The sequence below is a fragment of the Bombina bombina genome, chromosome 7 (assembly GCF_027579735.1).
Source record: "Bombina bombina isolate aBomBom1 chromosome 7, aBomBom1.pri, whole genome shotgun sequence".
Taxonomy (NCBI): Eukaryota; Metazoa; Chordata; class Amphibia; order Anura; family Bombinatoridae; genus Bombina; species Bombina bombina.
In genome coordinates this window covers 64,624,647-64,639,138 of record NC_069505.1, presented here as the reverse complement: position 1 = coordinate 64,639,138, position 14,492 = coordinate 64,624,647, and the positions used below count along the sequence as shown (strand labels likewise).

The following is a 14,492-nucleotide window of genomic DNA, read 5'->3' as shown; positions in this document are numbered from 1 at the left end:
TGCCTTTTTACTGAGGTATATAAGACATAGTTTATTATTTTTTTAAAGGCAACCAGTTTGTTTAATGTTACCCTATTGTTCACTAAGATATATCAGAGGCCCTATTATTACAATTATAGCCTAGGCATTTGCATCACTTATTATACACTCTCATTCTGTAATACATGAGTGATCAGATCTCAGTCTGTCAATCTATGTGCAAAAGGTTTATAGAATCTGCAAAGTACTATTTGCTGGTTTTAATTATTCTCTAACCATTTCCCCCTATGCTTAGTTCTCTTTATTTGCTGTTACTGATATGCCCAATGCAGTCTACACAGTGATTAATAGCTCTGGAGTTTATAGTATATAGTAATACCTATATAACCCTTTAAGCTAAGACTCATTAGCATATATGTTAACAAACAAGAGATATAAGCGCGAGACTCATCTGCCCAAAACTAGAATGTTGCTCCTTTGAGACTGAGCTTGGAATTACCTAGGATCTCCATATAGAGACCTTAGATCTTCACCTATGCTGTTACTATATAGTTACCCCTAGTTGTTGTTTGAGGTTCTACTTAGGGTAATACGGTTATGCTCTTTCAGTCATTATTACTGTGCTTAGGGGTAGGAGATATAATGCTATCTTTTCTTCCAACAGTACTTTAGTTATGGTAGGAACTAACATTGTGCCCCAGAGTTAAAAATTTTACTATTGGTTTATTCTTTACTGTTAATTGTCTGATTTTACAGCTAACTCAGAGATAGAAAGTATCAGTTACATATATTCAGAGTATTAACTAGTTTAGTTAATATTTGTATCAGGGCCTAGCACTAAAACGTAGATGATATGATTATGTAGTTTATTTGTTTTGCATTTATTTGAAATGTTTTTGTCCCACGGCCCTAACATAGCATAGCTTTTAAGCTCCACATGGGTATATATAGCACCAATACGTAAGGAAACAGTCAGGACCAATGTGAACATATAATACATTTTTAGATTGTGATTTGTTACCGTTGAGAACACTATGACAGCTCTTCATATTTTTGTATGTAATCAAGGGTCATTGGCTGTTGTCCACTTTTATATTTATATGTGCTTATTCCAGACTAATTGTATAGATCTTAAAGATTCATATAGACATATATATCACTAATGACTTATCTTTCTTTATTTTAGGCATGTATCTGTTTATGTATTTTATACGCTAGCCTTATGCTCTACTAGCTCAGATATTGTGCTTTCCCAAAATGCGGATGCTATACATGCATATTTACATTCTAATAGCTCCATTATAGCCCATTTCCTTTTTTTTTTTTTATATATATATAGCCCTACATATTTTATCACATCATAGGTCATATTTTTGATCTTAGTTCAGCTTCTCCTAGAGGTTCCTTACCCAGCTTACATGAGGGGTCCACAAGGGTTTATCAATTTCACTAGTTAGCTTAACAGCTCCTTGGTTCTAACTTGGCCCTACTTTATTTATTTCTTCCAGATGTATTGATTATTTATCATATGTATATTGTGTTGAACTGATGTTGGTTTGTTTAATATTCGCCTCCCTAGAGGTCTGTTTATGGTTGTATATGCATTCTACATCCTATCAATAAGTTTTTGATGTCTGCTTGAAGCTTATGTGTCAGGATACCAAATTGTGCATGCTTTAACCCCAATTGAATTGAAGCTGTGTTCTTTTATCTTACTACTGCCTTTTATAGTAGCTTGGGGACACTTATTATACAGTATGGGATGTAATCCCTCATGCAGCATTAGCTTTATCTATATACCTTGGTTTAGCATTATAGTCTACCCCCCTAAGTAGCATAAACTTATATACTCAATGTAAATCCTCTGCTGGAATACTTTCAGCTATTTGTCCAAAGATCTTATGATATCTAATATTATATAGCTTATCTTAAAAGGCTCCGTCCCTCCATCCTTCCCCCAAAAGTGGCTCTGGTCCACTGACCTTCCCCTCCCCCCTACCAAACCATACGACTACCCATTTTTGCGTATAGGTATATTCGTTGTATATTCAACCCTTGGGTTCTCATTCATCAGAGGTGACTAATTTTCCTTAACCTTTGAACCACTTACACTCTATATACCCCAACAATAGGTTTCCCAAATCCATATACATATTTCATAATATGATTTGTTATACTTGGTAGTGCCTGGTTTATAGAAAAAGAGGTCTTTCACACCTTTGCACAGGTTATTCTTCATCGTTATAATTATCTCTCTATCATTGCTTAACATTAGCCATTGAATAAGATAATCTATATCTACTGTTCCAAACTTTTATTGTGACATTGTATTATGTACTTACCCTGTGCAGATGGACTATTGTATGCTACATTTTCCTTCAACCTCAATAAAAAAATAATTAAAAAAAAAAAAAAAAAAATCCTTAATTTCATAAAAGTAAGAGCCATATAATTATTGTATAAACAATTAGCAAATCTAGGCAAGTATCCCCACTTGCTTTTTCCCCAGAAAAGCATGAGATATTGCATATCTAATTTATATATCTTACCAACCCTGGTGCATTGATAATATATATATATATATATATATATATATATATATATATATATATATATATATATATATTGTGTATAGAGTACTTCTGGGGAAAGCAAGCAGGAATGCTTGCCTAGATTTGCTAAATTTCTATACAATAATTCTCTGTATATATGTGTATGTGTTTATATTATGTGTTTATATATATAAATATGGATGTGCACATACATACATATAAACACATATATACATATAAATGTGTATATATATATATATATATATATATATATATATATATATATAAAAAAAAATACAGGTAGCCCTCAGTTTATGCCGGGGTTAGGTTCCAGAAGGAATGGTTGTAAATCGAAACCGTTGAAAATTGAAACCCAGTTTATAATGTAAGTCAATGGGAAGTGAGGGAGTTAGGTTCCAGGCCCCTGTCAAAATTGTCGTAAGTAACACCTAATACATTATTTTTAAAGCTTTGAAATGAAGACTTTAAATGCTAAACAGCATTATAAACCTAATAAAATAATCACACAACACAGAATATATAATTAAACTAAGTTAAATGAACAAAAACATTTGCTAAACAGCATTATAAATCTAATAAAATAATCACACAACACAGACTTTACTTGCATTTTTCTGCAAACAGTTCTTTCTATGCATTCCAATCTGGACTGATTTATAGACAGGAAGATCTTGTTCCTTTGCAAGCTGCTCGATAGCTCAGGTCTGGTTACACTGATTAATTTCAGCTTGCTTGGTTTGCATATCTTTGCTGCAACACAAGCGGACAGCTCCACCTATTGGCTATTTTAATCAATGCACTAATTCTCAATGCTTTTCAATAGCAGTCACATGACTGAAAAAAAAGGTTGTTATTCTGAAACGGTGCAAATTGAACCATTGTAAACCGAGGGCCACCTGTATATATGTTGCAGGTAAATTAAGAAATTGGGTAATCCTAGCATTACCCGGATAAACCTGACATTACCTAAGCGGTTGTGTGTAAAGCCCGATGTAACATGATAAATCTTCCCAGAGTGCATCCAGTCACAGCATCAAACACTCTAATTCTCCATCTTCACTATCTTTTTTGCCTCCGCCTGGGGGTTAAAAGGGGGGGGGGGGGTGAAGGCCCCTTTGTAAACCTCATTCCCCAAGGGGTGGATGCTAGAGGATTGGAGGGGCACCTTCCTTGAACCCAATAATGCATTAAAGTCACCGCTTTTATAATCTATTGGGGGACCAATAGCTAATGGCCTATCTAGCTATCTGTATGTATGTATGTCTGTCTAATGTATCTGTCATCTATCCATCTATATGTGTCAATCTATCTGTCATCTATCTATCTATATGTGTCTATCTTTTTATTCTATATATCTATCTATCTGTCTATCTGTTTAATCTACTGTATATATTTGTCTATCTATCTATCTATCTATCTATCTGTATTTATCTGTCTGTCTAATCAATCAATCAATCTGTCAATTAACATAAGAATTGGTAAAACTCATGATAACTATTAGTGAATTCTGCACTATGTATTTAATTCTGCATTTCTATATTTTATCCCATGTTTTGTGCAAGCTGCGCTTTTCCAAAGAAAATACATTCTTAAAATGAGAAGTATGTATTATTTGCTGATTTGATTGGGTGCTTCCACAAAGACACAACACAGATACTGTGATACACTGATCTTTATTTTCACATTTTAAAAAAAATTACATGTTTAATGCACAATGTGATCAGGTAACAATCATTTGTATGTGGTAATAAAAATGAAAACAAAATGACAAATTGCAGTGTTTATATCAGAAGCCTTTAAGAAAGACCTAAATAACTGTATCCCATAAAACATCCATCACTCGCTATGTGAAAATCTCACCTACAAATTGTTTCAAAGATTTAAAGGGACATTGAACACAAAATGTTTCTGTCATGCATATACAACAACAATTATTCATATTAATTCTATATTTTGGCATGAAAACGGTTAACAGGACAATGTGCTCAGACAACTAATGAATAGAAATTAATTGCATTACAAGCAGCTGCAGCAGCACTCTTTTAAATGGGCCAGGCTCTCTCTCCCATCCCTTCTTGGAGGTTGATTAGTGATGCTGCCTCTTTTCTATGTAGAGAATTATTAAGTATTTTTATTTAGCGTTTCCAATGGCAAAAAAAGTATAAACGATTAGCACAAAATGTACTTTAAATTGGTAATCTCAGATGGCCCTTACAGTAAACAATACTTTTTTACAAGAATTTTTTTGGAAGATTAAAAAGTGTTTTTGTTGATAAACAATCAATACCACAAGTCTTTAGCAAGTTTGGTTAAACCCTTTGTGAAACTATTTATCAAATAAAATAAGAATGTCTATAGAGGTAGAGAGAGAGAAAAAATTGTCTTTTGAGGTAATTTCAACCACTTTCAATGGGTTTTTGCTTTGAATATTGTAATTTGTACTGCACATATATTGCTGCCATTATGTCAATGTGACTGTATGTGGCTGCAGAAATGTGTCCATGCAGACATGTTGCTGCTGGGAAGAGCAAACTCAAGTTAACCCCTCTGGATGTCAGAGATGTAAGCAATGCATTGATTCACCATGGTTTGAAACCCTCTCTAGCATCCAAGGGGTTAATCATATCCCCAACTTCTTCTTAAAGTGATTTCACTTGCCACATTATTCTTGCACTGAGATGTAGAGTTGCATGCTATCCTTACTAGTGGACAATTAGTGGGTGATTAAATACCCTTCCAAAATTATTAAAACCATCTATACTGTTTGTCAAATAGATTTATGATTTCCTAGAATAATGTAGGAAGTGACCAAGGCGTTCCCAATTATAAAAGGAATGTTTAATAAAATGGGCAAAAATTACACAAATATATCATTCAAATAGTAACTATCAGTGTTTATTAGAGAAATACTAAAAAATAATGCAAATAAAGAATCACTAGTGCCTTACACAGATGTTAATAAAAATAGAAATAAAACAATTATAAAAGAGAACTAAATATACAGGCAGGTAAGTGTCACTGTTTGCACACAAAATTGTTTAGAATGTGGAGGATCAAAACGTACAAACCTCAAATCTAGTAAGTACAAAATGCTGCAGTACGGCTGCTAACTGGCCAGTCAAAATTTTGCCATGTGACATCCATCCTTCACTCCCTGCACTGGCTGCCAATAAAATTGCACATACTATTCAAGATAGGCCTGCTATCCTACAGAGCTCTGCATGATCAGGGACCAAGCTATTTAAAGAATTACTGGTGCCCTATGTCCCAACTCACACTCTTTGATCAGCACATACCTAGAACTAAATGTGCCAAGAATACACCACAAATGTGGTTTGCAAGATTTTAGCCATGTCGCCCCATCACTATGGAACACTCAGTACAGTTAAAACCACCTCCCTAGACATTTTAAACAAAGACTCAAGACCTACCTGTTTACACAAGCTTTCCAGTAATGAAAACTGTAACTGCTAACTCTTTTATGTAAATGTACCTTGTGTAAAGCTCTTTAAGTCCAATCCGGAGAAAATCCCTATATAAGTTGTTAGATAGAATACAAAATAAAGTGTTTGTGTTATAATGCACAGGATAACATAGACAACACACACACAAGTTTCTGTGATATAGAAATTGTCACTGTACCATAAAGTAACAGTCTGAGGTAAGTAAAGAATTCAGAATAATGTCTGGCTACCCTACTGAGTAACTCAGCACTCAAAGAACACCAACCTTCACATCAGCCTATACCCACCAGTCTAAATGAATAAGCCTATGACATCAGCCAATATCTATTAGTCTATAAGAATAAGCCTATGCACACCAGCCTATACACACCAGTCTATATGAATAAGCCTATGCACACCAGCCTATACCCACCAGTCTAAATGAATAAGCCTATGACATCAGCCAATATCTATTAGTCTATAAGAATAAGCCTATGCACACCAGCCTATATGAATAAGCCTATGCACACCCGCCTATATCCATCAGTCTATATAAATAAGCCTTTGCCCACCAGCCTATACCCATCAGTCTACACTCACCGGGCTATAACCACCAATTTATATCCATCAGCTTACACACAACAACTGACCAAACCAGAGGTAGAAATGTTACTTAACGCAGATTCATAAATATCTGAAACTGTATCCCTTCAAAGGGCACAGTAACATAAGCAGAATATGATATCAACCTATTAAACATCAATGTATTTAGTCTTCCAAAACTGAGAATGCTAAATAACATTTCACAAAAAAATGTTTTAAATGTATAAAGTTAAAATGGCTTAATTCTAAAGTATTGATTACAACAAAATAAACACAGTCCTGTACGATACAAATACCCTGCTAGGACTCAATAATATATTATAAATACTAACCCAAGAACTAGCATGGAAGAGTCAATCAAAGTAAACATAATAACTGTTAAGAATGTGGAAATTTCTTAAAACAGACCATACAGTGCTCTAAAATGGTCTACCACAACTTTTAAAGAGCATGTTGTGAAATGAGAATATATAATCTATATGTGTTACTGCACAGGCTCCATAGTTATACCCTCCCTTAATTTTATTATGTCCAGCCCTTTAGGACCTGGACATGAGTATTTAGTAGAGTGAACAGTGCTTCTAATTGTGCACTGTTGCATAACAAGAAATATTTTAGTTAACACATTATTCAATAAAACCCCCAAAAAATGTTGGATTATAGTTCCAAAATTGCTGCCATTCCTAGTTACAATAAACGTAACTAACAATGTATGATAGCTTTAATAAAACACTCCCTACAAATTAACTAGGTACAAACTATAACTGGAGTATAAGTTATTTAGGCTAGATCTACAGCAAGAACAATTCCTTTGTATAAAATGAAAATTAATGAAAAAATGTGTTTGCATTATGTTTGTAAAAACACATAATCAAGATGTTTGTTTTGTAAGATGTCTCTTGAACCAAATTGCTGATTCCAATTGTTGCCATTCAGAAAACCACAGGTGTCTAGTTTTTACTTTTCTTTTACTGCATTCATCCTTTTTCTGTATATTTGCTGCATATTACAAAACCTGGTGCTAAAATCTGATAGGAATGAACAACCACACTACAGTGATGCATCCGGGCTCTTTAAAGCAGCCCATCTCTAGATCTGACCACACTGTATGTCAGTGGTGATTTCACACTTCCGGCACCTTTACTTTTGTAAGAGACTAAGGAAAATCTCAGAGTAATTCTGCTGAAGTATCTTAGAATTCCATAGATTCTAAAGATTCCATGGAGCATTCTAGCTCCTCTTCTGCCTTTTCTGGATTTTGCTCTATGTCTATGGTGAAACCCTGGTTTTTTAGAGTTTTGTGAGCATTCATAAAGCGCTGGAGGTATTTAGACGTGTACAGCCAGTGGTGTTTCAGTACATCTTCCATCTCATAAAACTTGGACTGTCTAGCATTCATCTTCCGGAAGCGCCTAAAGAGTTTGTTACCAGACTCATTTCCCTCACTGGCCCAAGCACCAATTGAGCCATCCCGCTCTATTATTTCTGGCACATGGGCTAAAGTTTTGTGGAAGTAATTAGTGATCTTGCCTGCATATCTGTACTTGAACTTGGAGGACAGCAGCTCTGCAAAGCATTGGGAGTGGAAGCTGTACTGACACAGCAGTTCAGGGCATTCTTTGGCAGGACATGAAGAGCGCCACACTGGTTTCATTTTTAGATATAGATCCATCAGCTCCCTGAGAGTTTGCTTTCTCTCCTCACAAGGCAATAGCTCACAGACAGCCTCTACAGTCTCTTTGCTCATGAGCTTCCTGGCAAAATTCCCATTCATTCTCATTATAGGCTTTAGGTTCATTCTTTTCCTGAGGTGCTTGTCAAGTGTTGACTGCCACTTCTTTCTCTCATCTTTGCTGGCATTGGGGTTTTTGTAGACTTCTCCTATCTCAAGCTGAAACAATCTGTAAAACTCAGCTGCATTTCCAATGTCACAATGCAATGCATCAATTGATGGAAGGGTTTCAATAAAGGGCTTTGCAGAAACACCTTTTACTCTGTCCCGCAGTTCATCTACACATTCGTGGTATGGGTTGGCTCTCCATGTTTCATAGCGCTGCAAGTTTTCAGTATGGCATCTACTTATAGAGTGGAAAACCAAGTTCTGAGATGCTTCCAGGCGTGTAGCATCACACAGGGTACAGATGTATACAGAGCCTGATGCTTCTAAACCTTCTACTTCCCGCACCAGCTTTTCATCATACCCTGTACCACGGAATATGAATTTGAAATTTCTCAGAATACCTCCCATCTCCAACATTAACTCACTGGTTTTCATAGCCTCTCTTTCAGCTACAAGAGGACTCAGGATGGCAGTCAGCGTCTCATGATCAGATTCATCTGCTAACATTAGGCATAGTGGCTTACAGCATAGCTCTGAGTTTGGTTTAGTCTCTTCGAATATTCTCACTAGGCCATTATTGTTGTTAACACTAATATTCATTATTGTGAAAGAAAAGCGGACAGCCTTTTCGGGTACTGCAGGCCCACTGCCATGCTTTTCACTCACATCCCCCATCCCATCACAGGATTCTTTTATCACTACAGTAAAGGGCCCACTAAAGTAATCATCTAGGTCTTCTGACTTTAATCCTTGAAGAATATCTTCTTCCATGTCTTTTAAAGTGGAGACCAGAGCTGCATCATATCTAAATCTTTTGGAAATTACATCTACAGGGTATTCATCTATGGAACGGTTCAGTCCAGAAAGTCCATCAATAATCCCAATGTCTGTACAAGTGGAAACATTTTTAAGAGGTGGCTTCCATTCAAATGGATGATACCCTGGTAAGAGGGCTTTCTCTGCATTTCTCAAAGCATGCAGTGGCTGGAAGATCTGTCTCCCTGTTGTAGCTTTGACAGTTCTGTACATTTTGTGGTATTGGCTGCAGCTGAGAAAGGTGTTTACTCGTATTGCAAGACAAACAGCTGGATGAAGTCCTGCACCTCTCCCCTCCATGATGGCCTCCAATTCATCTGCCTGTCTGTGTTCATTCCTAGCTCTCAAGGCCAAGAGAAAGAGGGTGAGGCATACCGATTTCACATCACCACCTTCCTCCTTGTCTGAAAAAGCCTTGACCTGCATCTTCAGCTCCCTCAGGCGATGTTTTTGAGCTCTCCTTGTAAGCGAAAGCAGATGCAGTCTTGGCCGCCCTCCCTTGTTGATATGTGCATATGCCTCTTTTTCTTTGCTCTCTGTGTGTTTAGAAATGTGAGTATGGTACTTTCCCAGGGAGGTTTCCTCATCACATCCAGAAATTTTGCATTTTAACACTAAGGAATTCAGGACATTAATGTAAGATTTCACAGGTGTTGTAAGGTCAGTGGGGAAACAGGTGTACCTACAGGCTGGGCAGTAACAGCCTGCAAGCTTAATATACTTGAGAATGCAGATCCTACAGAACAAGTGCTTGCAGGTGGTTTGCACAGGATCAGACAGAATGTGTTCACACACCTGGCAAGTGACTGATTTAATAAAGGCAGAGGGGTAGTCAACCACCAACAGGCTGCTGTCTAGATGGATCTTCTTGCAATGTGTTTGTATCTGAAGCAGAACTTTGTTATTTTTCCCATGGGATGGATGATTAGAGGTCTTGTTTTTTCTTGCAAATTCTGGTCCCAGCTTGCATTTTTTAGGGAGATGGGAGTGTGATTGAAGAGACCCCTTTCTTTTACCCCAAATTTTTGCAGTGTTGCAGACATCACAGTCAGAGGAATGCACTCTCCACTCCACGGCATTATTTCTAGGGAAATAAACTTCACTTGTATTATGGTTGAATTTTTGGTTCATAATTATCCAACAATTGTGGCAGAACCGGGTGGGGTGAATGATGTCCAGATCCCCTTTCACATCAATTTTAAAGATCTTGTAGATAAGATCAGGCCAGGAGGTGGCTTTCTTCTCTCTCCGTTTCAGAACCTCCTGGGTTTCACTGTCTACAGGTCCATGGACTGGATAGCTTCTGTTTTGCTGATCCATTTTAAATGAAGCACCACAAATGCGGCACAGCTGCTGAATAGCAGCTACATGGACTTCTTCTTCCACTCTTGTCAGCTCTGTTTTATTGTGTTCAACCACATTGGTTTCCTGTGGTTTTAAGTTTGTTGGCACTTGTGGTGATGAGTCAAGACTTTGATTGTTTGCATTCCCCAGAAGTATAGGGCTTTCCTCTGAGGAGCAGGAGTTCGAAAACTCACTTTCCGATTTTTCTTCCTCAGATGGTCTCCTTTCCAAGGACTTCACTCTAAACAGTTTGAATTTCCACTCAGAGAATTTGGTAAATGGATGCTGCATTTCATTTGACCATTGCATCTCCATACTGACCGGGTTGTGTCACCTACAGAAGGAAGAACATAAATACATTTTTAGAATACATTTTAACACAAATATATCATAGTATGAATTAAAAATTAAAATAGAACAGTTATTGCTGTATATGTACTTTGTGTGTATACATACATTACCATTTGTAGAACATGATTATTTGTGCCATACATATATGCCTATGAGTCTTTGCATGCAATTATGGAATGGTGTGTGTCTTAGTACATCAAAAGGGAGAGAGTGTGTTTTATGTGTTTGAGTTTGAGTGTGTACCTGTGTTTTATGCATGTGTGTGTTTTATGAGTGTGTGTTTGTGTGTGTGTTTTATTGTGTGTGTTTGAAAGAGTGTGCATGTGTTTTATGTGCGTGTGTATTTTATGTGTGTGTGTTTTATGTGTGTCTGTGTTTTTTATGCATGTTTGTGTTTCTTATTTGCATGTGTGTGTTTTATGCATTTGTGTGTGTGTTTTATATGTGTGGTTTGCTTCTGCGCACATTTCTTTTGTATTTCTATGCATAATGTGTATTTGCCATCTTTATCTAAAATGTAAAAATGTAAGTACAAGGAGTCTAATAATGTGAATAGTGTGTATTTGAGGTATTTATATATGCACGTGTGCCTGCATACTGTGTATTGCTGATATGGGTTGTTGTCTCTGTATATATGTGTATAAAATACTTTTACAATGTATGAATGTAGCAAATTGCATCCCAGTTATCTGTATTGACGATTTACACATTAAAGATTTAACCTATTCATAGCACAGACCCATGAATGCACACAAGCTGTACACTGACAAACACACAAATACATACATCTGCTATAAGCTTACAAATACCTATCCACCTGCTGTACACTAACAAACAAATACACGCACCTGCTATACATTGACAAACACACAAATACATACATCTGCTATAAGCTTACAAATACCCATTCACCTGCTGTACGCTAAAGAACAAATACACGCACCTGCTATACATTGACAAACACACAAATACATACATCTGCTATAAGCTTACAAATACCTATCCACCTGCTGTACACTAACAAACAAATACACGCACCTGCTGTACACTGACAAACACACGAATACATACATCTGCTATAAGCTTACAAATACCCATCCACCTGCTGTACGCTAACGAACAAATACACGCACCTGCTGTACACTGACAAACACATGAATACATACATCTGCTATAAGCTTACAAATACCCATCCACCTGCTGTACGCTAACGAACAAATACAAGCACCTGCTATACACTGACAAACACACAAATACATACATCTGCTATAAGCTTACAAATACCCATTCACCTGCTGTACACTAACAAACAAATACACGCAGATGTTATACATTGACAAACACACAAATACATACATCTGCTATAAGCTTACAAATACCCATTCACCTGCTGTACACTAACAAACAAATACACGCACCTGCTGTACACTGACAAACACACAAATACATAAATACATACATCTGCTGTAAGCTTACAAATACCCATTCACCTGCTGTACGCTGACAAACAAATACACGCACCTGCTATACATTGACAAACACACAAATACATACATCTGCTATAAGCTTACAAATACCCATTAAGCTGCTGTATACTAACAAACACACAAATACATACATCTGCTATAAGCTGACAAATACCCATTCACCTGCTGTACACTAACAAACACACAAATACATACATCTGCTATAAGCTGACAAATACCCATTCACTGCTGTACACTAACAAACACACAAATACATACATCTGCTATAAGCTGACAAATACCAATTTACTGCTGTACACTAACAAACACACAACTACATACATCTGCTATAAGCTGACAAATACCCATTCAACTGCTGTACACTAACAAACAAATACATGCACCTGCTATACATTGACAAACACACAAATACATACATCTGCTATAAGCTGACAAATACCCATTCAACTGCTGTACACTAACAAACAAATACATGCACCTGCTATACATTGACAAACACACAAATACATACATCTGCTATAAGCTTACAAATACCCATTCACCTGCTGTCCACTAACAAACAAATATACGCACCTGCTGTACACTGACAAACACACAAATACATACATCTGCTATAAGCTTACAAATACCCATTCACCTGCTGTACACTAACAAACAAATACATGCACCTGCTATACATTGACAAACACACAAATACATACATCTGCTATAAGCTTACAAATACCCATTCACCTACTGTACACTAACAAACAAATACACGCACCTGCTATACATTGACAAACACACAAATACATACATCTACTATAAGCTTACAAATACTCATTCACCTGCTGTACACTAACAAACAAATACATGCACCTGCTATACATTGACAAATACATACATCTGCTATAAGCTGACAAATACCCATCCACCTGCTGTACACTGACAAACAAATACACGCACCTGCTATACATTGACAAACACACAAATACATACATCTGCTATAAGCTTACAAATACTCATTCACCTGCTGTACACTAACAAACAAATACATGCACCTGCTATACCCATTCACCTGCTGTACACTGACAAACAAATACACACACCTGCTATACATTGACAAACACACAAATACATACATTTGCTATAAGCTTACAAATACCCATTCACCTGCTGTACGCTAACGAACAAATACACGCACCTGCTATACATTGACAAACACACAAATACATACATCTGCTATAAGCTGACAAATACCCATCCACCTGCTGTACACTAGGGCTGTCAAAAATAATCGTCACACCGATGCATCACGATGCAGCAGTGAACGATTCTGCATCGATGCAGTGAAGGCTCTTAATCGATTCCGGGTCAGTGACGTCATGGGCAGGGGATTCGGTATGTGAGGAAATGGGTCTTGTACTGTCAGTTTCCTGTTTTCCTCATTGCTCCGTTTTTAAACTTCACTGTTGTTATGGAGCCACAATATAAGCCTTTCCAAGCCGCCTCCTCCCCTGTATGTCATTGCGTTTATATTTTTATTGCAAGCAGCCATCGTTGGTGTCTTACCTGACCCCCGCGGTATGTGAGGAAATGGAACACTCTGGTTTACTCATTGCTCCGTTTTTAAACTTCACTGTTATGGAGCCACAATATAAGCCTTTCCAAGCCGCCTCCTCCCATGTATGTCAGTTCGTTTATTTTTTTATTGCAAGTACTGGGAGTTTGCCCTCCCTTCACTGACTGCTGCTTTATTTAATACTATTGGTATTGGTAGTACTAGCAGTCAGTGCCTATCACTGTTCTACGTAGTGCAATATTGTGCACGTCAGAGAGAGGCTCTCGGTAGCCAGTGTCACAGGAATTCATATAATCCCTCTGAATTAGCTGCTGATAATGTAGAACAGCGATAGGCACTGACTGCTAGTACTACCAATACCAATAGTATTAAATAAAGCAGCAGTCAGTGAAGGGAGGGCAAACTCACAGTACTTGCAATAAAAAAATAAACAAACTGACATACAGGGGAGGAGGTGGCTTGGAAAGGCTTATATTATATAAAGACAGGTGACAT

The 14,492-nt window shown here is 37.0% G+C and overlaps 1 protein-coding gene across 2 annotated transcripts in view; it reads right to left on the bottom strand.

Moving 5' to 3' along the window:
• Window positions 1-4,209: 4,209 nt before the first annotated feature.
• The window catches only part of RAG1 (recombination activating 1), a 19,374-nt gene continuing 9,091 nt past the window's right edge, over window positions 4,210-14,492 (bottom strand). The window contains exons 1-2 of one of the 2 annotated variants that reach the window (XM_053720148.1): window positions 13,320-13,353; window positions 4,210-10,932 (exon numbers count right to left, since the gene is read on the bottom strand). In XM_053720148.1, coding sequence (XP_053576123.1) covers window positions 7,791-10,913 — 3,123 coding nt within the window. In that variant the 5' untranslated portion in view covers window positions 10,914-10,932; window positions 13,320-13,353 and the 3' untranslated portion in view covers window positions 4,210-7,790. Of the gene's footprint in view, window positions 10,933-13,319; window positions 13,354-14,492 lie in introns of those variants that run through there. The other variant, XM_053720147.1, reaches the window with a different exon arrangement.